The sequence below is a fragment of the Galleria mellonella genome, unplaced genomic scaffold (genome assembly GCF_026898425.1).
Source record: "Galleria mellonella isolate WM207_F2 unplaced genomic scaffold, CSIRO_AGI_GalMel_v1 utg103, whole genome shotgun sequence".
NCBI classification, from domain to species: domain Eukaryota; kingdom Metazoa; phylum Arthropoda; class Insecta; order Lepidoptera; family Pyralidae; genus Galleria; species Galleria mellonella.
In genome coordinates this window covers 2,230,786-2,254,700 of record NW_026441966.1, presented here as the reverse complement: position 1 = coordinate 2,254,700, position 23,915 = coordinate 2,230,786, and the positions used below count along the sequence as shown (strand labels likewise).

The following is a 23,915-nucleotide window of genomic DNA, read 5'->3' as shown; positions in this document are numbered from 1 at the left end:
ACCGCATCCTCTTTATTATCAACGTTTTGTAATATTTTTATATATTTTATTGTTGATAATGTTCAATGTCACCTAGATATTAAAATTTATGGAATTTGTTTTATTTTTCTGTATGCAATCTTATATTTTGTATGACAGTGTTATTTTTTTTTAACTAATACTATAATTCATCGCTAGAGTTCATATTGATGACGAGGCAGCATGGTCTCCGACCTTAGCCTGTTTCACAACGGAACAAACGTACTAAAAAAACAAAGCATCGCTAGACCTTAATATTTCACGCATGACAATGTGGTCGATGTCATTCTTGGAATTTATCTGTAAAATTAAATTATTATTTTATTTTACAGATTAATTCCGAGATTCCAATGTTTATTCTCTTAAATTATTTACAAATAATTTATACTATATGTATGCTGTATCATTGATCTATATAGTACAACTGCAGACACATGCCCGAACTAATGCATCATCATTAAAATATCATGGAAAACTGGATCATCTTTACTTGCCAAACTCTGCTGAACATAATGAACATGCTGATAGTCGTAAAGACCAAATGAATCATCTGGTTATTCATATCGAAGCAAACACGCTTCGTCAATGTCACAAAAAATGTTTGACACGTTGGAAATGTGATGTTGTTGTTGCCATTAGTTGTCACGCTTGACAGGCGGATTAGCAACCGCAGTCTTTGGTTATGTTTCAAAATGAACGCTGTTGCTCATCCCTCGACCATTAAGTTCCCTTATTTGCCTCTTATATTGACCACGAGAAGAAAGCGATGGCCTATTCTATGCCGAGATTACACGGTAAAAAACAAAACGTCACGAAACCCTCGCGTGTCTCTAAAATTCATGTTTTTTAAAACATATGAATTTTAATTTATATAATCAATTATAAATATAATCATTACATTACTACTATTACATAATATAATATAAACATGATTTATTGAACGTTGTAAGGCTATCACCATTAGCTATTTTAGTGGAATCCAATTTGCCTCTGGAGGTGAAATATAATTTGCGCAGTAAAGGCCCACCCACTCATTAGCAAAAGCCTAAACTTTTTGTCGGAATTAAACTTTGCATACATGATGTCATTTCGGTTGACATCTCTCAAGATAAGATGGCGATCCCCTATGTTGACATTCATTCAGTAATCTTTATCCGAAAATGAAGTCGACGAATAAATTTTTGCTCAAGTTCATAATATCCATTTGCTGAAACATAATATTACAATTTTCATGCAATCCATGGTTTTAAGACTTCTAAAGGTTGTCAATTTGTATTTTCTTTATTACGTTATGCGATTTCTATAATATTTCTGCATTGATTTTGATAACTATTTTGATATTGTTTGAAATTTTTAGAAATATTTTCATATTTCGAAACATTATCTGCTTGAGGGAAGTTTTTTCACTTTCACGAGTGTTATCACTGATTTTCGGAATAAATTAAGATTCAATTTATATATATTTTTTTTTTATTATTTTATGCGATATCTATAATATTTCTGCATTGATTTTGATAATTATTTCGATATTGTTTGAAATGTTCAGAAATATTTTCATATTTCGAAACATCATGTGCTTGAGGAAAGTTTTTTTTTTCAATTTCACGAGTGTTATCACTGACTTTCGGATTAAATTAAGATACGAGATAGAATACGAATCCTATTCTCTCTGTATTTACTGCAGCTGTTTTCTCAACATTCATGCATCTCGTCATGTTTATATACTATAGTGACTTCCGTTCTTTGAAATTGATATTAAAAACGCATACCCGGTAATAAAATACCTAATTCAAAATGCAATGAGTGGAGTATTAGAATTGTGGTCGTACAACGCTGATGATTCACCGATGTCGTGGCGTAATACCATTTACAAACGGTGAAATGTAGTATGAAACAGTTTGTCTAAGACGTCCTCATCAATGACTCATCTGCATAGACACCAATTTGCTTGTTGTTATTATTTAAGTCTATTTTTTATGCAATCGTCCAATTTGTATGTTTTTTAATGGGGCACATTTAATGGCTATCGATTGTTCGATACCACGTTAATTATTATTTTTGTAATATAATGAACACTGTCTAGCTGAATTAGTAGCCTGTAATCACTATGAATTACGTACGGATTTATAGTATTTCAATTCCAAGGAATAAAGTTCCATGAATATTCGCTGGTATGTTCCTAATTATGAAAAGTATACAGGTATATACTGTGGCTTTGGCCACGTGAATTAGCATAGATGTAATCTGTGGTATGGTTTATATGTGTATTAAATTACATATAATTCATTCGCTTATTTTTTCACCGGTATGAAAAAAAAGCTCGGTAAGAGCTTTTTTTTTCACACCGGTGAAAAAAATAGCTACTTTATACCTTTTCATATTTATAATAGTGGTAAGATGTTATCTACAGTTATAATAATTTGTAAATAAAAATGCTATCGCAATACTTATTATATTTTGTAGAATTATTCAATTACATTTGATACTTCAGGTGTACCGATATTAAATAAACAATGTATGTTTATTTCTTACTGTATGACGTTCTTTTCGCGCCCTCGCCCCCTCTAGTCTCTATTCCTAATCTAAAGTACATAACGGTCCAATGTGGTTACGAAAACGATAGTGCATGCCAAGCAAGGCTAACTGACAGACAGTCAACCGTGATCGTGGCCGCAACCACACGTGTACTCGGCCCCTTAGCATGCGAATACGCATTCGCGAAATCGCGATCCCTTTACTACAGTACTTCATAATTTATTTTCTATTGTTTACCTATGTATAAACAATTCATTGTGATAAATGCAATCAACATAAAGCAGTGTTTTAATATGAACATTAATTCAAGACAATTGTTTATTGGTGAAGAAATATCGAAAGTGAATGATAATAAGATATTAAAGATAAGATTACAATAAAAATAATTACAATAATATAGTTTATCATATGGTGCAGTAACAATAGAGTGCGTCGTACAAATATCACGTCCTTCCTTTCTATTGATGCTCAGACGATGCAGCAATCAAGAATCAACCACGGGAAGGTTGTTTGTTGACGATCGTCGCTGTAGTGGGAATGCGAAAACAGTGCTATGATCATGTTGTTTGATTTCTCCGAATGTGCATAATAGCTAACTAACAATCATGGGCAATCTATCCAAATTGGCAACGCCTGACAACAGTGGCGATGAGAGTGGAGATGCTTTCACAGATGGGGACTTTGATAACTCGGACGAAGAGACTGTCGTTGAACGGGATGAGCAACACAGTCATACAAATATGACCGTCAATGAAGCTGTAAATATTGAAACTAAGAAGATGAATGTAGAAACTGTCAGTGAATCAGATACTAATAACCCAAAAGATAAATGTACTGGTGAGATCAAATCGAAAATTAATGGACATAAAATATGTGATGTTGGACAATCTAGTGACGTAGATAATAACGTTAATGGCAATTATGGAATGTCTGACGTGCGTCGCGATTCACACGAGGAGCAAAATCCATCAATTGTTGGAATCTTGGGTGGACAGCAAAATCATGTAAGTATTACCACCTACCTGAGTCTAAGCATATCCCATCTAATGTATTTGTTTCAATTTAACAGGGGGTGTGTATTTCGTACACAATTACAATGAAGTAAATTAATATTTTACAGTATAATAGTATACCTTTCTTTGGTAGCCAGTTACTTGGTGCTTGTTTATTAATTTCTAATAGGTCTTCTTTCTTTTCATTTAAGAGTTTCCTCTTGTTTCCTCAGTTTTATCCCAGGCCATGTCCTTAACCTTCCTATACGACATGACACCTAGTGTTTCTTTTATCTGTCCCGTGCAGTTATTCCTCGGTTTTCCTCTTTAAAAAATCGTCATGTCGTATAAGATGGCCCAGCATTTTGCCTCTTCTATTTTCTAATAGATATAAAGGCAAAAATCTAAACTAATCTGGTATCGTACAAAAAAAGTACTGGATTTACGCACATAGATTCCATATTTTATGTTACCTAACGCGAATTTCCGTTTAATTGACATAAAAATAGATTTTTTTTTTGCTATTATAGCTATATAAGAGATTATCTTATCTAGTTTTATACTCTTCATAAAATTCTATTCAGAGGCGACCAATCGACAAACAATTGTCTCAGATGTTTGTTTTATTTATCAGCTCACGAGTTTAAAGGGTCTTCTTTACATACTCGTATCTGTATATTACGTGCGACGCGTGAGTTGTGACATTTTTGCAAGGTTACTACATAACTATTTCGTGACTGATAAATTTAAATGCGAAATGTCAGGACAGGCACAGTGTGTGGTAAAATTTAGTTATGATTATAGTGTTGTAGGTTGTGTTACAACTGTACTAGTGCTAGGAAACACGTGTTGAGACTGCGGTGAAGCAACCTTGAGCCTCCTGTACTGATGACGACATGGTGTCTCCGGAAAGATTCCGTATTCCGTTCGTACACTCATAATTGTATGTTTTATTCGCATCTGTGTTCTGAATTTTGAAGCTCATGCGTGAGCCGGTGTAGTTCCGTGGTTGCGTTATTATAGATATTTAAATACTGTTGCTAAATGTCAACAAAACTGAAATAATTCGAGTGTGGTGTGGTAGTTAGTACAATAGTGGCATCAGCTAGTAACACTTGTGTTCACGTCGCGACTACCGTCTACGAGTGACCTCGTGTGCTCCTCGGTGCTCGGTGACCTCGCTGGTGCCGCGAGCCCGTCTCCTAGTCTTGACATGTCGACGCCGGAGATCATTTTACGGATTGCCGGTAGATTGCTGTTCCTCTATGTGAGTATTGAATTGTTCCTGGCTGTAAAGTCTATATTCCTCTAGCAAAATAAACAATTCAAATCATAGAGACAATAATACCAAAAAAAGATTGTCCGGATGCGGCATAATTTTCTCACTACTACAACGGTAGTGTTGTTTTTTTTTAACAAAGTTTACACTTGTTACTTGTCCCCGATTCTAAATACAAGACGCATATCGCTAAGTATATTATAATGATTCAATCGATTCGGCTCTGCTTCGTACGGTCAAGTGAAATTTTTGAAATTAATATACATTACTAGCTGGTAATGTAGATTTAAAAAAAAATCTGTTCAGTACTTTTTGAGTTTATCATTACAAATAAACAATGAAATCTTTACTCTTTATAATATTAATACAGATAAACGTAAAGAACTTGTTGAACTTTTGTATTAAGTCGATAAAAGAACGCAAATATTACCCTGAGGATTTGTTCTAACACTCCTCACGTGATCATCTTTTTTAATAGTATTTAATATTTATGGATAGACTATGAGTTTTTTTTTTTTAATCTTACGTAGATGCTTTAATTCCCTTTTCAGGCACTTAGTTTTGTATCATCATCATCTGTTGAACATAAGTCTCTACCATAGACTGCCATAGTTTTGTATATTATTCATGAATTATGTAACTAGGCGTATTTATATATGAAACAAACAAAATGAACGTTTGAAATATTCATGTCTTAAAATGCCTGACAACATACTCATACATATCGTTCCAAGACCGTAACAAGTAACAGATCATTTGTTTAAATGTCGTGCACTTTCCAAAACGGTATAATTTATGTACATACATAACAATTTGTAACAATCATCTTGTTTTTCAAGATAACGTCTTAGTTACGAAAATGACTTTAAGTTATAGCCGATTGATTAAAAACTTGAGGTAATTATTTTAATATTTATCTCGAACTAGTTGTAGGTATTAGTTATATCACGGTTTCGTTGTCGTCTTACATTCCTCTGGTAATTACACGAAATCTTTTGTTTTTGGATGGCTACGTTATAAAATAAATATGCGGTGCATTGATCTCTCTCTCTCTGTCGGAACAAATCTTTTTTTATAATATGGATAGTAGACTAAAAATGTGTTATATAAATAAATTTATTATTTATCTATCAATGTATTCAATTCTTCCGCGATTGAATCGAATATAAGGCTTAAAAGATATCTAAATGTCCTCTAAAACTAATAAAAGTTAATCTAACTCTTGTTTTTGTTATAGTATCATTTTTAATATATAGAGGGAGACCAGAGGGAGACTTTGTACAAAAGTCGATTGCTTGGGTACCTCTGTCCCATTCGTGTTCCTACCGTGAAGCAGTTGTGTTTGCATGGTTGTGTTTCGGTTTGAAGGGTGGGATATGGCGTGAATTTACAGGGTACAGAGGAATAACACCTGAGCCCTCAGGAATGGCAACGCATGGGGGTATCGTGGGCGAAACAGTATACTCTGTTATGTCCACGGTACTGCTCATGCCTATAGGCGACGGTTATCACTTTCCATCAGGTGGGCAGTTAGCTTGTTTGCCATTCTAAGTAGTATAAAAAAAAAAAAAGATTACAGACCTATAATCGAAATGACTATATCAATTTTACAGCGCTGCTGAGTAATGCATTCGATTAGGTTTTTCGATAAAAGGAAGTCAATATTATTTAGCAATGCAAAAAATTTAATAGTCCGTCATTGGACACTGTCATATGCCATCAGCTGCGTCGAAACAATAGCTGATTCATAGTAAAGCCATTTCTGTATAGTATTTTTCTTTGATGGAATACAAATAAGAGAGGCGGAAAGTAAAATTGTTATTTTCTCATTAAAGTTCTTGTTATTTCTTTATCATTATTATGTTAGCCATTTATTATCTATTTTTTTGGCATTTTTAGGGGCATATAATTTACCATTATCGAATATATATATTACAATGCGAGTTGGATCTGGATACCTTTGACTTTACCCTTGAATAGTCCGGCTATCCGGATAGATTATGATAGTTCCGGCTGGAATTTTTAGTTCACATTTTATGAAACAAGTCATTTCTGACATTTTTGTTGTACAATTTGATTTACAGTAATTATTATTTTGTAATTTGTTAAAAACTGAACGTACATAAATGTTCTCTAACTATACGAATGATGTAAGTTAATGGTTTATTATGTTGTGTCTTAGAAAAAGATTCTGTGTAGATTACAAAATGTCCATTTTTTTTTTAAATATGAATGTAATGCAATATTTATTTAGTAAGGTATGTTGACAGTATAAATAGTAAATATAAAACATGATCTCTAACAACAGAGTGCACAACAAACAGATCTATTAAAGGTATGATAAGGTATAATCTTTCGATATAAAAATGGGTGTTGTTATTATGTATTTAATAATTTATCACCAGTGTACAAATAAATGATATGTCGGGGCTGAACCTGACTTCGGATTAAATATTAATAAATGAAATATTTATTTTCCTCCAAGTTTTGGTGCAAGCAGACTGGAGTAAAGTAAAAATGACACAATGCTTATTGTATCTCGGTCGGCGTAATATGTTTTTATCTATATTAACCAAGTTTTTGACTTTCACAACTGATTACCTGCCTGATGTGAGTCCTCCTTGCTTTTTTGGTGGTATCCACCACCTACGGTACAGAGAAAAGGATCGAAGAAAAAGGAGGGAAACTTTGAGAGTGAGTAGTGGAAGTTGGTAAAAAAGGAATGAAGGATTTATAAGGAAAAGAGAAAGACGGAAACTGCAGTTCCGAAGGGGATACTGCTCAAAAACTGCAGTTGCTCGGGAAGCTAATACTCTAGAACTGGACAAATTAATAGAGAAGTAAACACTTATGGTGTCTCACTCATGATACTTCTATCCCATGGTATGTCACTCATAGTATCTCTACGTCAGAGTATATTTTTATACAACTTAAAACTGTAAAAGCTTACGTCCCCTCTGATGGAAAAGTGGTAACCGTCGTCTATAGACATGGATATCAAAAAACACTATCGCTCATGGTATGCCTTATGCGTTGCCATTCCTAAAGATTGAAATATTATGGACATGGAGGCATCCTGTACGAGGAACATCATTGCTATACAATTATATTCAGCTCTTTTGCGTGAATTAATCAATCGTCAATCGATATATTTATTGGTGGTAGACACTGGTAAACACACGGCGCGGGATTATCGTCCTCTAACTGGAACACCTCTGCCGGCAGACCGAGGCAGGCTGTGTAGTGCGAATGATTTCTCGTTTGATTTGTTATTATTTACTCAACTGCTGGATAGTAATGTTATTTTCTCGTTTGTATGTAATTTTCTGAGTATGTTTACCTCTTTTGCGACGTAATCGCATAACACAGTTACGAATAATTGCGGACAATTTGAGAATGTCCTTTTTTGAAAGTCGCTTAAAACACGACTGTTGAATTTTACAGTGTTATCATAAAAATAATTTAAACCATTGTCTGTTTAAATAGAGTATAATAAAATTTTAAATGATTAAATATAGTTCAGTCGGTGTAATAATGTTTATTGATAATTTTTAACCGATTTAAAAAGTAGGAGTTTTTTTATACCACTGAGGTGGCAAACAAGCATACCGCCCAACTGATGATAAGTTGTTACCGTAGCCTATGAACACCTGCAATACCAGAGGTATAACGCGCGCGTTGCCGACCCTGAAGATTCTGAAAGTTCTCAATTCGGTTGCATTTTTTTTTTGTTTTATTGACATAATGCCTACGTTGTCGGATTAAACTGAACAGGTATCTTAATTCATGACAAAACAGGGATTCTTGAAAGGTTTTTTAATTATTTTAATTAAATATTTTCTTTGTCGAAATTGATAATAATTAAAGCAAGATGAAGTGAAATTTTTATTGGTGTTTAACAGTCCTGCTTCGATCATAGGTAGTGCTTTAATCCGTGGAGCGATCGGCTCTAGGCTAGCTCGCTACACCCACTGCGTCACCGATTTTTGAAATTACCAAATTTCGATTAGAGGTTATGGATAAATGGGTTTATTACCTATATAAATTAATGACCTACATGAATTTAATGAAAACAATGCTGCAAATTCGATTATGCAACAGACGCTGTTGTATTAGCGCGCGGTACCACATTTTTGTTCGGTACAGCGTATGATGCGTAAACACTGTGGGGTTAATTATCAATAGTTTTTTTTATGGGTGAAAATGGTATGGTAACTCCGCCTGCGTTAACGGTATACACTTGCGGAGCACCAGTGAAGGGTGATAGACGAGAATGAAAACAGGCCAGTTAGCCCATCATGATGAATTCATCGGGAATTAACCATGATAGTTTCCAGGGAGAACCGCTAGGAGGTCGACCTGGTTGGGTATATTGCTAGCAATAGGAATCTCAGTCTTCATTATTAACAATCCCTTTCCCCCCAATTATCAATAGTTAATTCATATTAATATTTGGAGATTCCAGTGGCATGTTATTATTAAATGCTTTAGCATTTTATTATTTCATTATTATTAGTGATATAGTTATTCGGCCAATTGCTTCCCAAAAGTAGCAATATGTTCATCTCCACATGGCTAGCGTGTTAAGATTATCGTAAACATGTCGCGTCCTACGGCGGGCCGGTTGGCTGCGTCACCGCATCCAGGCATGATGTCACCACCGATAACGTATCGTACTCAAGTATTCAACTAAAACTGTTTTTTTTTTTGTTTCGTGCAGGGGCACGGTGACCTATTCTGAACTCTAATTTGTTTACGCCTTGCCTTGTTACTAAACTCTTTGATTTATTTTTTTTATATATGAAAATGCCATATCGCAATGTTCTTTTTTTTTTTTGTTTATATTACAAAAGTGGCAAACAAGCATACTGCCGGTCTGATAATAATAAGTTACTATAGCCTATAGGCGCCTGCAATACATTTTTTCATGGGTGAAAATGAAATGGTAACTTCGCCTGCACTATTAGAAGACGCTGGCGTTGCCGACCCTTAAGAAACCTTAATATACCCTTTTTGAAGAATCCCATACCGCAGTCTTTAGGGGAAAAAATTCGGCTGATTTGTGTAGAGAAATAACGCGTCAGAATCGACTCCCATTGTTCTATCGCCGGTTTTTTTTATTGGATGATAATGGAATGGTAACCCCGTCTGCGCTAGCGGTATATGTTGGCGGGTCAGCACTGAGGGTATGTAATAGACATGATAGATGAGAATGAAAAAGCAGGTCAGTTAGACCATCGTGATGAATACACCTGGAATTCAGCACGATAGTTTCCAGAGGGGATCACGTACAGGTCGACTGCAGGTTTGACTGGGTATATTGCTAGCAATGGGAATGGTGAACTGCCAATATTACCAACGACGCCCCCCCCCCCCCCATCTATATCGCCGGTTATATACACGAACACGTGTTGTCTTACTGTGTCTAGTGTTGCGTGAACTAGATCATAGTTGTCAGGACACGTGGGTCCCGAGGAAGTACTGGGGTAGAACACATTCTTTTCGGATATCTAATTACCGGCATTGTATGGAATTTTTTTACGTATTTATTTATTAATTAATATTGTTATACAATAATACCTATAGTTTACAGAGGATGTGGGTAGTCCAACACACTATAGGCTGTCAATAGGTAAATTACGATGTTAATAATAATTTATAATAATCAAATAGCAAGTCTGCCTTCGCTATCGGTATTTGCTGGTACCAGCTGGTACCTGCGAATGATGCGTGAAGATGAAAATGCGTCTTTTGACTCATTGTGATGAATTCATCAAGAATTAACTATAATCGTTTTCAGTGGCACCGCGTAGAGTCCAGAGCTTATTGCTAGCAATGGGGCCGCTAATCCCCACTACTCATAATATTTCCCTCCCTCTCGCTTCGTGTGCACACTGCATAGCATTAATAAGTGACTTGTGATAATAATGTTATACTTATTGAGTCACGTGGTATTATGATCCGCATTTTAAGTAGGCTGGCTAAACATTCAGATAAAGTGTATTGGACTTAAGTTAATAAACAATATAAATTTATGAATAATATTAATAATTAGGTCGATTCTGAGACCAATTCCCCAAATCTGTTTCTAAAACTTTAAATTGATATTTTAGCGAAAGTTAAATAATCGAGAATAAAAATCATAGTAGATCTATTTCAAATATATTGTAGGCAATTGTTTTAACGCATGTATAAGTGTACCAAATGCCCTGACGAATATTGAGTCGTTATATCGCCAAAACGTAAAAACAAACTCACTTTCATATTTATTATCGATTTTTTTCATATAATATTTAGTTAATACACGCAAAATGCTGTATTATAAAACTTAAATTTCAATTTTAACGATAAAGGATTGCGTTTCAAAGTCGATTGCAATATTAGTATTTTTCGATTCATTTTTGTTTACATAATTGTGAATTGAGATAGAAATATTATTAAAATATGACATTCATATCCAAAAAATTATTAAGTGATTGAAACATTTCGAAACGAGCGGGTTTTCACGCACCTTCACTTAATAATTATAGGAATATCATTTTGATATTTAAAAATATTTTTTTTAATTATTACTAAGTACTGTTATACTATAATAGTAATGTGGAAGTTAAACTAACAGAACTCCTGATTTAATGCACATTTGCTTGAGATTGGATTTCTTTATATATAGCTTTAACGTAATATGACAGTGGGTTTTGTGCACACTGACCATCAGTTTCCATAAACGGCGACTCTATGATTTCCTATTAGCTTTACAAGTAATAACCATTTGTGTGCTCGGTAGTTGTATTACATTTTTATCGATATGTTAGGTAGGTTACTAGACAATTTACGTCATAAGATGTTTTATTTAATACGTAGCTATGCAATATATACATACTTATAATAAAACTGTAGAGGTCGAATGTCTAACTACATAGAAAGAAAAACGTTAAAAACCGAGTCATGGGGATGTTAGAAGTGAAATAGGACACATTCAGATTTGTTTCCAATATTTTTGTTTCTCTCTCTGTTTATTATTATAGATGTAAGCACCAGTGAAGGGTGATAGATGAGAATGAAAACAGACCAGTTAGCCCATCATGATGAATTCATCAGGAATTAACCATGATAGTTTCCAGGGGGAGGTCGACCTGGTTGGGTATATTGCTAGCAATGGGATTCTCAGTCTCCATTACTAACAATCCCTTTCCCCCCAGTGATTTTGACTTAAGGCAAAGAGTGCGAACGACACGTCATTTGTTAATTTTGGTCCAATATTTCCAGACATAATAAATAGTTAGGTACATATATCGATACATACTAAGCAGGAATAACAAATACCACGCGGACAAAGTCGCGGGCATTAGCTTGTAAATATATTTTTTTATACAACTTAGAATGGCAAACAAGCTGACGGTCCATCTGATGGAAAATGGTAACCGTCGCCTATAGACATGAGCAGTAGCATGGACATAACAGAGTATACTGTTTCGTCCATGATACCCCCCATGCGTTGCCATTCCTAAGGACTCAGGTGTTATTCCTCTATACCCAGTAAATTCACGCCATATCCCACCCTTCAAACCGAAACACAGCCATGCAAACACAACTGCTTCACGGTAGAAACACGAATGGGACAGAGGTACCCAAGCAGTCGACTTTTGTACAAAGTCTCCCTCTGGATATTACAAAATGCCTCCGGAAAATATATTAAAGTACTTGACCGTCACTGGAAGCTTTATACATTGAGAGAGCATTTCCGTTTCCGTCGTTAGCCAGTCCTAAATTATTATTATTATACCGGAATTTCCGGCTCAGTGGCGACACCTGGCGGGGATGCACGATTTTTACTTTTGTAAAAATGTGCTTCTTATCGTCATTGGCGTTTCGTTTTTCGTCGAAGTAACTTGTCTGCAGCAACACTGTTTCTGCAGTGGTACTCAGTAAATAAGTATAAAGTGATTTAATTATCCTTAAGAAACACTGTAAGTACCTTTTATTTTATTATATCGTGATCGTTATTTATAAACGATTTTTCGTTCGGATTACGATATTGCATTACTTTTAGCCAGTAACATATTCGTACGATCCTCTTAATTCATATTAAGAGTAAATGCTATTCGACTAAAAATTGATTATAAGGATTTATAATAATAATTTTATAATAATTTTTATTTCACCGTCCATTTTTAATGCAATTCTTAACAAAAGTTATTTTTAGAAATTTCATACCTGTATGAGTACCTTCACTACTTTTTCTTTAGATAAGGATTTTTTTTTTAATATCTTTTGTTTATAGGATGGCTGATGATGAGAATGATTTATGTGATAAGTCGCAAGCTGTAGCTGGTTCCAGTGGGACTTCGCGCAAGCGAATCCTAAGTGTAAGTAGCAGTTCAAGCAGCTCTTCTAGTTCGTCATATTCAGACAAACAGTCGCGCCGCCACCGTAAGAAAGGCAAGCGTGCTCGTCGCACTGCACGCAAAATGGACAAATTGGTGAAAGAATTGGGTGAGCTCAAAGAAATGTTTATTATTAGTAAGAATGTTGAAAATGATACATTTTGTCATGACAACGTGTCGCTTTCATCTGAGGTTAGTGGCCAGCTATATACTGATGTCGTTGACGATTGCTTTTCTTGTGAAAATAAAGATTTTACTTTTGATATTGATACTAAGTTAAAGGAACCAGTTGTCCCAAAAACACCCGATGATTTTTTAAAAAAGTTGCTAGAGGTTCAGCGCCTAGGCACCTCCTCCTGGTCCGATGTGAGATATGCTGAAACACAAAAGTTGTATAATCATACTCCAGGCTATACTGATTTAGAAACTAATGAGGAAGTCAAAATGTATGACACTTCTCGTAACTTAGCGTATGCTGACAAATCATACGCGGCTATAACTTTTTGCATTTTAAAGCAAAGAGAATCCCTTCAAGAGGGATTTCGTGACCTTCTTTCTTGGGCCAAAAATACGAAAGAATTAAATGTTGAAAATTTAAATCTACAGTTAGAGCAAATATTTCAAAAAGGTCCTTTCCATAAAATATCTTCCGATTTATTACAATTAGTTTGTGGCCATAGAGCTGAATCTATTGAAATGCGGCGGGAGCGTATTATAAGCCAAGTCCGTGATCCTCTGATAAAAGCTTCTCTGAATAGAATTCCTCCATCTGCTACATTCATATTTGATGCTGAGCCTTTTACATCTACATTAGGAAAAGTTGGTGGAATGCGAAAAGCATTCTGGCCTTTAAAACGTGATAAAATTTCACAATATAGAAATCAACCTAATCTATCTAACCGCCATCCCTCGCGGGGACAAGGCATAAAAAGACAAGCGGTTCCATCGCGTGGAAACCAATATTACTCTTACGAACCAAGTTTGCATGCACATGCGTGTAATAATCCACCCTCGCGGGGTGGATATCAGTGTCAACATACTGTCTACCCTCCTGTACGATATACTTCTAATGTTCAATACACTAACACAGGCAAGGGTACATTTCACGACCGTGGCTCGCAGCACAACCGTGGAAATAACCGAGGACGTACAAATACGTCCAGAAATTCCCATAAAGGAAATCAAAAAATACAGAAACAATGACTCAAAGCCATTTCGAGCAGGTCAGTTAAAACTCTTCCACACACAATGGAAAGATATGGGTGCACCAGAAATTGTTTTGCAATTAATTCAAGGCTATCGCATACCTTTCTTTCAAAAACCTCCTCTATTATATCCAAATCTAGAACAATGCCCCTTGCAAACTCCTGTCTCAAAAGAAATGTCCATAATAATAAACAAAATGAAATCGCAAGGAATTCTAAAAGTCGCCCATGTCTCTCCCAGCTTTGTTTCGCCTCTATTTCTGGTACCAAAATCAGACGGAACAGCTCGTCCTATATTCAATCTAAGAGCACTAAACAAATATGTAACGGTCAAACCGTTTCATCTCATAAACATGCACCGCATTCCGAACTTCCTGCAACCTCGGGACTGGCTATGCAAAGTAGATTTGTCGCAGGCCTATTTTCACCTCAGTATACAAAAGTCACAAAGACGCTTCCTACGACTGATATACAACCAACAATTATTAGAGATGACTTGTCTTCCGTTTGGCCTGAGTACAGCCCCAAAAACCTTCTCCATACTGTCCAATTGGATTGCTCAAATGTTGCGGCAAAAATGGAACGTAAGAATCATAGTGTACCTAGACGACTTCCTTATTGCACATCAGAATCAAAATACCTTGCGCAACCATGTAAAACTTACGATACAAACGCTACAGAATTTGGGTTGGCAAATAAATTTCGAAAAATCGATACTTTACCCTCAAAAGAATATAATTTATTTAGGTATAGACTGGAAACCTTGGGAGAATCTAAAATCTCTACCAAAGGAGAAGGTTATCGCCTTAGCAAAAAAGACGAATTATATACTCGAACAACAAAAAGTAACCGTCAAAGAGTTACAACAAATAGTAGGGATTCTAAACTTTGCCAGTTTTGTTGTGCCACGAGGACGACTCAATCATCGACAATTATTAACAATGATGAATTCACTACCACAAACGTCATCTCGAGCTTACCCACTAACGAAGGAAGCCAACAATGAATTAAAATGGTGGGTACAGAATTGCCATTTATCCACACCACTACATCACCCTCCTGCGGTGAATTTCTTAGCAACAGATGCTTCGGATCGGGCGTGGGGGGCACAAATAAACAATCTAGCTCTCTCGGGGACCTGGTCACCAGAGGAACAGAATCTTCACTGCAATCAAAAGGAGATGTTGGCCATACTTCATGCTCTCCAAAGTTATGCTCCTCAGATAAGTCGCAGCTCAATCCTAATTCAATGCGACAGCAAAACGGCAGTCGCTTATCTACAGAAAGAAGGAGGTACAAAATCAATAGCATTATTGGAAATAACTTCACAGATTCTAAATTTACTCGATCATTATCAAATACATTTCAACATACATTACCTTCCAGGCAAATTCAACAATTATGCCGATCATTTAAGTCGCCATCGCCGACCCCCGGAGTGGCATTTATTACCTGCATGTGTGGAAGTAATCTTTGCAAAGTGGGGCAACCCAGTGATAGATCTTTTTGCATCAAAAACGGCACATGTAACAAGCAATTATGTGTCTCGAGATTTAACCGATCATCAAGCCTTATTTCACGATGCATTCAGCGTCCCATGGAATTATCCAATAGCATGGGTATTTCCACCCCCATATTTGGTTCCCAAAGTATTAACTCACTTAAATCAGTCGACGGGGACATTTTTGTTAGTAGTTCCTCGGTGGGAAAAAGTATTTTGGCGAGCGGATCTGAAAACCCGCGCGCTATCAGCACCGTTTACTCTGAGGAACCTCAACCAACATCTAGTCGATACGTCGACAGGCCTCCCACCTCCGAAAGTAGACGAGATTGTACTGGAGGTGTGGAAATGTGGGGGTGGTCTTCAGCGATAGAATCATGGAACTCTGAACAACGCTCATTACTCAAAAACTCATGGCGTGAGTCTACTTTGAAAACTTACCAAACAGCATGGGCACGCTGGATTTCTTGGTGTAGAAATAAAAGTATCAATCCAACAAATCCAACTGGATCACAGTTAGCTCAATTTTTATGTGATCTACATTTAGTAGATAAATTATCTTATAATACGATTCTTCTACACAAATCAGTTGTTGCCACTTTATGTAATACCGATATGTTTTGTCAACTAAGTTCACATGTCCTAGTAAAACATATTTTAAAAGCAATTTCCCTAAAAAATCCAAAAACTTGTAAACCACCCATTTGGAATGTCAGTAAGTTGTGTCAATTCCTAAACAATTGCATAATAGATATGAATAATATATTTCAAGTATTCACGACATACTGCCATTTTGTTACTACTATGCTCAGGCAGACGTATTCATGATTTAACGTTACTCAGGATAGATCCACCTTACTGTGTAAAATCTGATGATAATATAATTTTTTTGGCCTCAATTTGGCTCAAAAACTGACAGCAGTACTTATAGACAATCTGGTTGGAAATTACTTTTAAATCCCGATAACCGTAATCTAATTCCGCTATTTTGGATAGAGAGAACTATATCTTTGTTAAAAGAAAGACGTGATGCTACAAAGTCTTTTAATTTATTCATTACAATTAGAGGTGTTGCCAAGCCTGCTTCACGAACCGTAATAGCTGGATGGATCAGAACGCTTTTAAAGGAAGCCGATATAGCAGCTACTCCAGGAAGCGTTCGATCAGCTGTAGCCTCTAAAAGTTGGCTAGAGAATCATTCTGTTGAAGATATTCTAGCTCGTGGGAATTGGCAATCTGTTAATACATTCCAACAGTTTTATAGAAGAGAAGTTATTAGGAGCGATAATTCTGATACCATTACTCGATTGTTTAATCCAATTACTTGATTTATCATGGGTTTCGTTTGGTACAGACTAATAATTAATAAAATCATTATAATTTAGTTATACTTAATTTTGTTAGCACAAGTACATGAATTATGTAATATTTATTATGTTACCTAATTATATATAAAATAAAGACGAGTTTATTTTTGCTGTAATCTACTCATTATCACATTGGCGTTTCAATTACTTATTATTCAAAGTACCTAATTATATAGAGCAAGCAGGTATGGCATTGCATATACACCCCTAGTTCCTATTTCGATAACTTAATGCTTCACAAGTCCTGAGCTTTAAGCCCACCTTGTACCTTTGTGTATTAAAATTTAATTAAACAAAGAAGTAGTGGCGTCACCAGGCAATAACAAACAGGTCTCAATGTATAAAGCTTCCAGTGACGGTCAAGTACTTTAATAGCAGCGTTTTACCTGAAATAAAACGCATATTAAAATACTTACCTCACTGGAAGCTTTAATTTTATTTTGCCTGGTGAAACATTGAGTCAATGACGATAAGAAGCACATTTTTACAAAAGTAAAAATCGTGCATCCCCGCCAGGTGTCGCCACTGAGCCGGAAATTCCGGTATAATAATAATAATTTAGGACTGGCTAACGACGGAAACGGAAATGCTCTCTCAATGTATAAAGCTTCCAGTGAGGTAAGTATTTTAATATGCGTTTTATTTCAGGTAAAACGCTGCTATTGTCTACTTTTGAAACTGTTAACTCTATTATTATTGTTACGAATTGCTATACTTATGTACGGAAACGTGTTTTATCATTGTATTTTTCGTTTCGCAATTTGCATACCTGCTACTTATCTATTTAATAGTTGGCCTTGAGTTTAATGACTTCACCTAGTTTTCTCTATAAATATTGTAATACATGTTTTTTTTGCTATTTTCTTTTGTTTTTAACTTTTTAAAAAGCCGTATTTTTCTATTGTATCCACTAATATCATGTGATTATTTACTTCAATTCTGAACTGATTTTTATGACGTTTTTACAATAGATAGAATTTACTCCCGTGTCGGTAAAATTTATATCAGATTTATTTGCTATGCAAAATCTACTCATAGATACAAAATTTCGTGTTCTAAATTCAAATCGGAGATTTTTAATCCTTTCCTATTAATATAATAAATACGAATATTTGTAACGATGGATGGGATGTATGTTACTCTTACACGCAAAAACAACTGAGCGAATTTGAATGAAATTTGGTGCACAGGTAGATTATATCCTAACTTGGCACTTAGGATATTTTATGTATTAATTCACATGGGTAAAAGCCGCGGGATACAGCTAGTAATATCTAATGTGTTTACGAAACATCTCGTCGTCCTTTTGGTGGGGAAAGGGATTGTTAGTAATGAGTTCTAACAGCCCCCTGGAAATCGTCGTGGTTAATTTTTGTCGAATTCTTCACAATGGGCAGATTGACCTGTTCTCATTCTCATCTATCATCCCTCACTGGAGCCCCGCCAGCGTATACCGATAGCTCATTTTCACCCATTAATAATACATCTGAGGTCCTACCATAAAATGTTTTCTGAAATTTCGGAGCCAAACGAAACACAAATTTGATGTTAAAATTACATAATACATGCCGTTTGGAAATAATAAAAATGTTAAAATATTGTTCCTTTGATATATATATATATATATATATATATATATATATATATATATATATATATTTATTTATTAGTCCGATTTTGGTATAAACAAAAACACGAAATTGAGTCCTAAATTTCGGAATTTCATTTCATGGTAGACCCGCTGATCGTCTATAGGTACGTCTTATTCGTTACAAAACGAGAATAAACAATTAGAGAACATATTATAAATTCTTTTTTTTTTAGAAAAAAAAAACTTGTTATCCTATAAAAGTACGCTATAATTCTATTTCGTAATATGACTGTAACGATAATGTAATTATAGGATGTGTGATATGGCGCGCAAATTGACCGCCCACATAATTATGTGGCGGTACACGTGGTGTTCGGTCACTGTTAGAAATGAGACTTCTTGTATAATCGACTGTCGACTATAAAGGCATATTTATTTAATAATGTCCAACCGAAACAGGTTTTACATCCGAAACCGAACTTTCGGCCTTGGTCTCAGTTTCGGCCGAAATCGAAACTTACTGAAACATATTTAAAATTTCTCTTCTGTACTGAAATTAGTGTATTATTATACAATTAATTACACAAACACACAGACAGTTAAAGGGTTATAATAAATACTAATTAAAGTATGTAACAAATATGTCATATATATATTTAATTGTAAAAAAAAAAAATTCAAATTATGACTTATTCTTGGAAATAAAATTAAAAAAAAAACTTTCAGTTAGATATACACACACACACACACAAAGTTTCGGCACGGCCGAAAGTTTCAGCTAATTTTTGGCCGAAACCGAAACTAAGAGGAAACACGAATGGGACAGAGGTACCCAAGCAATCGACTTTTGTACAAAATCTCCCTTTGGTAAATACATACTCGTAGTATTTGGGAAGAAGAAGAGGACAGGCTATATTTTTTCTTAATATGCGATATGTGGATTTTGACATACCAATTTTGATTAATTTAATTTAATTTATAGGCTGAGCAGCGGCTGGCGGCGCGGCGGGCGGCCCGCGCGGAGGCGCGCGAGATACGTATGCGCGAGCTCGAGAGGCAGCAGCGCGAGCAAGAGGACCATGCCGACAAAGCGTATGACATGTATGCAGGTGTGTACCACTATGTTTAGTATAGACCAGGAGTCTCCAAACTACGGCTCGTCAGTGCCATCAACTCGACCCGCGACAACTTGAGACTAGTGTTATCAATCCTTGAGACTAGTGTTATCAATCCTAGTGACTAGTTACCAGAAATATAGTTAAGGACAGATAAATTAAAACTGTTTTGGCCCTTAGAACATACTGGAAAAATAATTAAGGCCCTAAGGCTTGAAAGTTAGGAGATCCCTGGTATAAAGTTATGCTTGCAGTAACTTGTAACAGTAAGGACGTTTGGAAGAAAAAGCACAAAAAAGAAATATTTGCTCGTGTGAATATATTGATAAATTATATATATATATATATATATATATATATATATATATATATATATATATATATATAGGCTTGAAGTATTAGAGCAAGTTCATATTACTATACGCATTCCATTCCTTTTTTTTTTTAAATACGACCGCGAGAAGTTTGTCCTAACAGGGTGTATTACTTGTTAATAATCCCTTCCTACCTTAATGTTTGACTGGTCATGTGTTTACAGAGACGGTGGGTCGCCGCGGCGGCACCCGGCTGGCGGCCCTCAGTCCGTCGGTACACTCGCCCCGGCGGAGCTCCGAGGACTCCGCCGACGACACGTTTAGTATCAAGGACCTTAGAGTGAGTTGTTTCGTCATTTGTTATATTACCGTTATTTATGACTTATATATTACTGGACTTAGTCCCATTTTATTCCCAAAGGGTTGACGTCAGGCAGGCGGCCGGTCGTAAAACTAAAAGCCAAATCTTTTTGTAATATGGATAAAAACATATTACGCCGACCCCAAATAATAATTGGGATAAGGGTAGGAAGATGATGATATTACTGGACTTAGTCATTACTCATGTGAAACTTTTTTCCCAGTTCCCGTGGGAAACCAGAAAATGATCGTTAAAATTAGTTTACCATTGACGAATATATCGCGTACGGCATAAAAAAATATAAAAAAAAGCAGTTAATGCAAATAATAAGTTTAAAATAAAAAATATTTTTATTTTATTATCTTGGTTCTTATCTCGATTCGTATTGTTTTTTTTATCATGTTTTTGTTGAGGCTTTAGTACACCTGAGTGACTATGCCGGCCTCATAGGGATTGTCTGAAAGTCAGTCTGTCAGTCCGTCAGGGACACCTTTACCGACAGATATAGCCGTTTTGCATTACGACTGCCAGGTTGACCCAGTATTAAATTGATGTTACGGTTATGTAATGGCATATCGCCCAGAATCCGCTGTTTCAGGTTACAATTTTATGTGTTTTTGCCATGATATTTGTTACATGATGTTATTTTTTAATTACCAACTTGAATAATTTTCGATATGCCAACGCGTTGGTTTTATATTAATTAATAAATAATACGTCATACCAGCACGAGTTGAAAGAAGTGCAGGAGAAATTCCGCAAGGCGATGATCCTGAATGCGCAGTTGGACAACGACAAAGCGGCGCTCGGCTACCAGCTCGAGCTGCTCAAGGACCGGATAGAGGAGCTACACGAGGAGTACGCACAATTGCAGGTGCGTAGTTTGGGAATAGTTATTTTTATGTAACTTAGAATCGCAAAAAACTAGATGTTATGTCGTATAGGGAGGTCAATTGGAATAGAGCTGGCTGGAAGAGAATGCATGAATTAGTTGCCCTGACAAGAGGAAACTTAAAAAGAGAAGAGAGAGAAAATCGCAAATAAGGCGGTTTACCTAATGGAAAGTGAGAACTGTCGCCTATAGCTATGAACAGCACTGTGGACGTTGTAGAAAAATACACACTGTGAGACACACGGCATTCCTCATGTTTCGTTATGTCTGAGATTTATGGTTGTATGTCTTCATATCCTTTAATTTCGGTGCCATATCCCATTGTTTCAAACGGAACCATTGACACTTGGGTAGCTCGAGGTATTACGTTTTTCAAGGCACTTTCTTCTACGCACAACCACGCTTTGGAATCAACTTCCAGTAGCAGTATTTCCGAAACGATACGACATCGTAACTTTAAAGAAAAGAGCATATTCCTTTTTAAAAGGCTTACAGCACGTTTGCAGTGCTTCTAGTGTTGCGGGTGCTCATGGGCGACGGTACTTACCATCAGCTGAGCCGCATGCTCGTTTGTTAGCTGTGTTATGAAAAAAAATTCATACAGGAGACGTACCTTAAGTCTTACCTACCTAGTCTTCTTCAAGTCTCATAAGACCAGTACATGTGATGGTATATGAAAATTACTGTCAATGGCAATTAACGCTGTGGAACTTTTTATATAGTAAATGAATTACGATTGAACCGTTGAGTTTGTTATCGGCAGCGGGAACACAAAGAGAAGTGTTCGGCGCACGAGCGCTTAAAGCGCGAGCACGCGTCGCTGGAGCGCGAGGTGGCGGCGGCGCGGGACGCGGTGCGCGCGCGGGACGCCGCCGCCGCCGCCGCCGGCTACGCCTTCGTGGACGCCGCCACGCTGCCCGCCGCGCCGGCCTCGCCCTCCGCCGCCGCTGTCGCCGCCGCGCCGGCCTTCGGCGCCGTGCCGCCGCTCGCGCTCGTCTCGCACCAGTCCGAGCAGCTGCTCAACGACGCGGGAGAAGGCACCCTCGGTATGTTTCTCTCTGTCCTATTCTCAGTCTTCATGTAGTCAGTCATTCATAGTTGGCATCAGACCTTATAGTCCAATAAATACTCCAATTTGAACTTTATATTTGTTATATACAAATATATGGTTCAAATAGAGGTATTTATATATGTGTAATTAATAAATTTATAATCTATCTATACTTATAATTAATCTGTAGAGAGGTCAATTCTGTACATGAAATATATTTCCAAAACAACTATCAGGGGGCGATTAGTAATCGATACTGATGCCAAAAATGCAATCAGTAAAATTTTTGTCTGTATGTCTGTATGTTCGTTATAGAAAGAAAAACTACTCGATGGATTTTAACGAAACTTGGTACAATTATTTTTCATACTTCTTGGCCAGGTTATAGTATACTTTTCATCACGCTATGATCAATAGGAGCAGAGCAGTGAAGGGAAATGTGTCTGTTACATCAAAACCACTGAACCGTGAGGAAGGAGATAGGCTACTTATTTTACGAGAAACGACGGAAACGCGGACGAAGTCGCGGGGAACAGCTAGTATGTAAATAATTTTGCAGTTGCTGCCAGTATTTAACAATTCCCTAGTGGGAGTCAGACGTCCTCATACCTCCATGTATAAAATGACTAAGAAATAATTACTTTTTAACATTTCGGTCTTATATTAAGACCATAAAAATTATGTGTTTAAATATTTTTTTATGATCTTTTTATTTATTTAAAGCGATAAATGGTTTACAGATGTGCGATTGCAAAAGCTGCTCGCGGGCAAGCAGTCGCTAGAGTCGGAAGTACGCAAGCTGAAGCTACAGCTGAACGAGGAGCGTGCCGCCAGGCAGAACGGCGTCGCCAACCACCACGACCAGGAGTACGAGAATGAACGTCAGTATATTTACGATGTGTCCAATTTTAATCAGCATTGTAATGTCTCGGTGTCCTATATAATTTTTCATATTTCGGTATTATTATAAATAATAATAATAAACTCTTTATTGGGTACAAATAAAATGTATACAAGGAATATTTATACAGAATGTGCATATACAAAAAGCGGCCTTATGGCTAAAAGCAATTATTGTTGGATATAATATCCATGTGGTGGTCTAAGTGGTCATGGGACAAAAAAATGTGGTAGTCACTTACCGTTTTTTTTAATGGGTGAAAATGGTATGGTAACCCCGCCTGCGCTAACGGGATACACTGGTGGAGCACCAGTGAAGGGTGATAGATGAGAATGAAAACAGGCCAGTTAGCCCATCACGATGAATTCATCAGGAATTAACCATGATAGTTTCTAGGGGGAACCGCGAA

General features: G+C 36.3%; 1 protein-coding gene across 5 annotated transcripts in view; it reads left to right on the top strand.

Moving 5' to 3' along the window:
* The window catches only part of LOC113514411 (leucine-rich repeat flightless-interacting protein 2), a 52,420-nt gene that overhangs the window by 22,038 nt on the left and 6,467 nt on the right, over positions 1-23,915 (top strand). For 3 of the 5 annotated variants that reach the window (XM_026898506.3, XM_052903083.1, XM_052903075.1), the window contains 5 exons: positions 19,855-19,981; positions 20,526-20,641; positions 21,390-21,536; positions 22,318-22,600; positions 23,346-23,486. In XM_026898506.3, the coding sequence (XP_026754307.2) occupies positions 19,855-19,981; positions 20,526-20,641; positions 21,390-21,536; positions 22,318-22,600; positions 23,346-23,486 (814 nt within the window). Of the gene's footprint in view, positions 1-2,642; positions 3,558-4,207; positions 4,813-19,854; positions 19,982-20,525; positions 20,642-21,389; positions 21,537-22,317; positions 22,601-23,345; positions 23,487-23,915 lie in introns of those variants that run through there. The other 2 variants (XM_026898498.3, XM_052903080.1) reach the window with 2 other exon arrangements.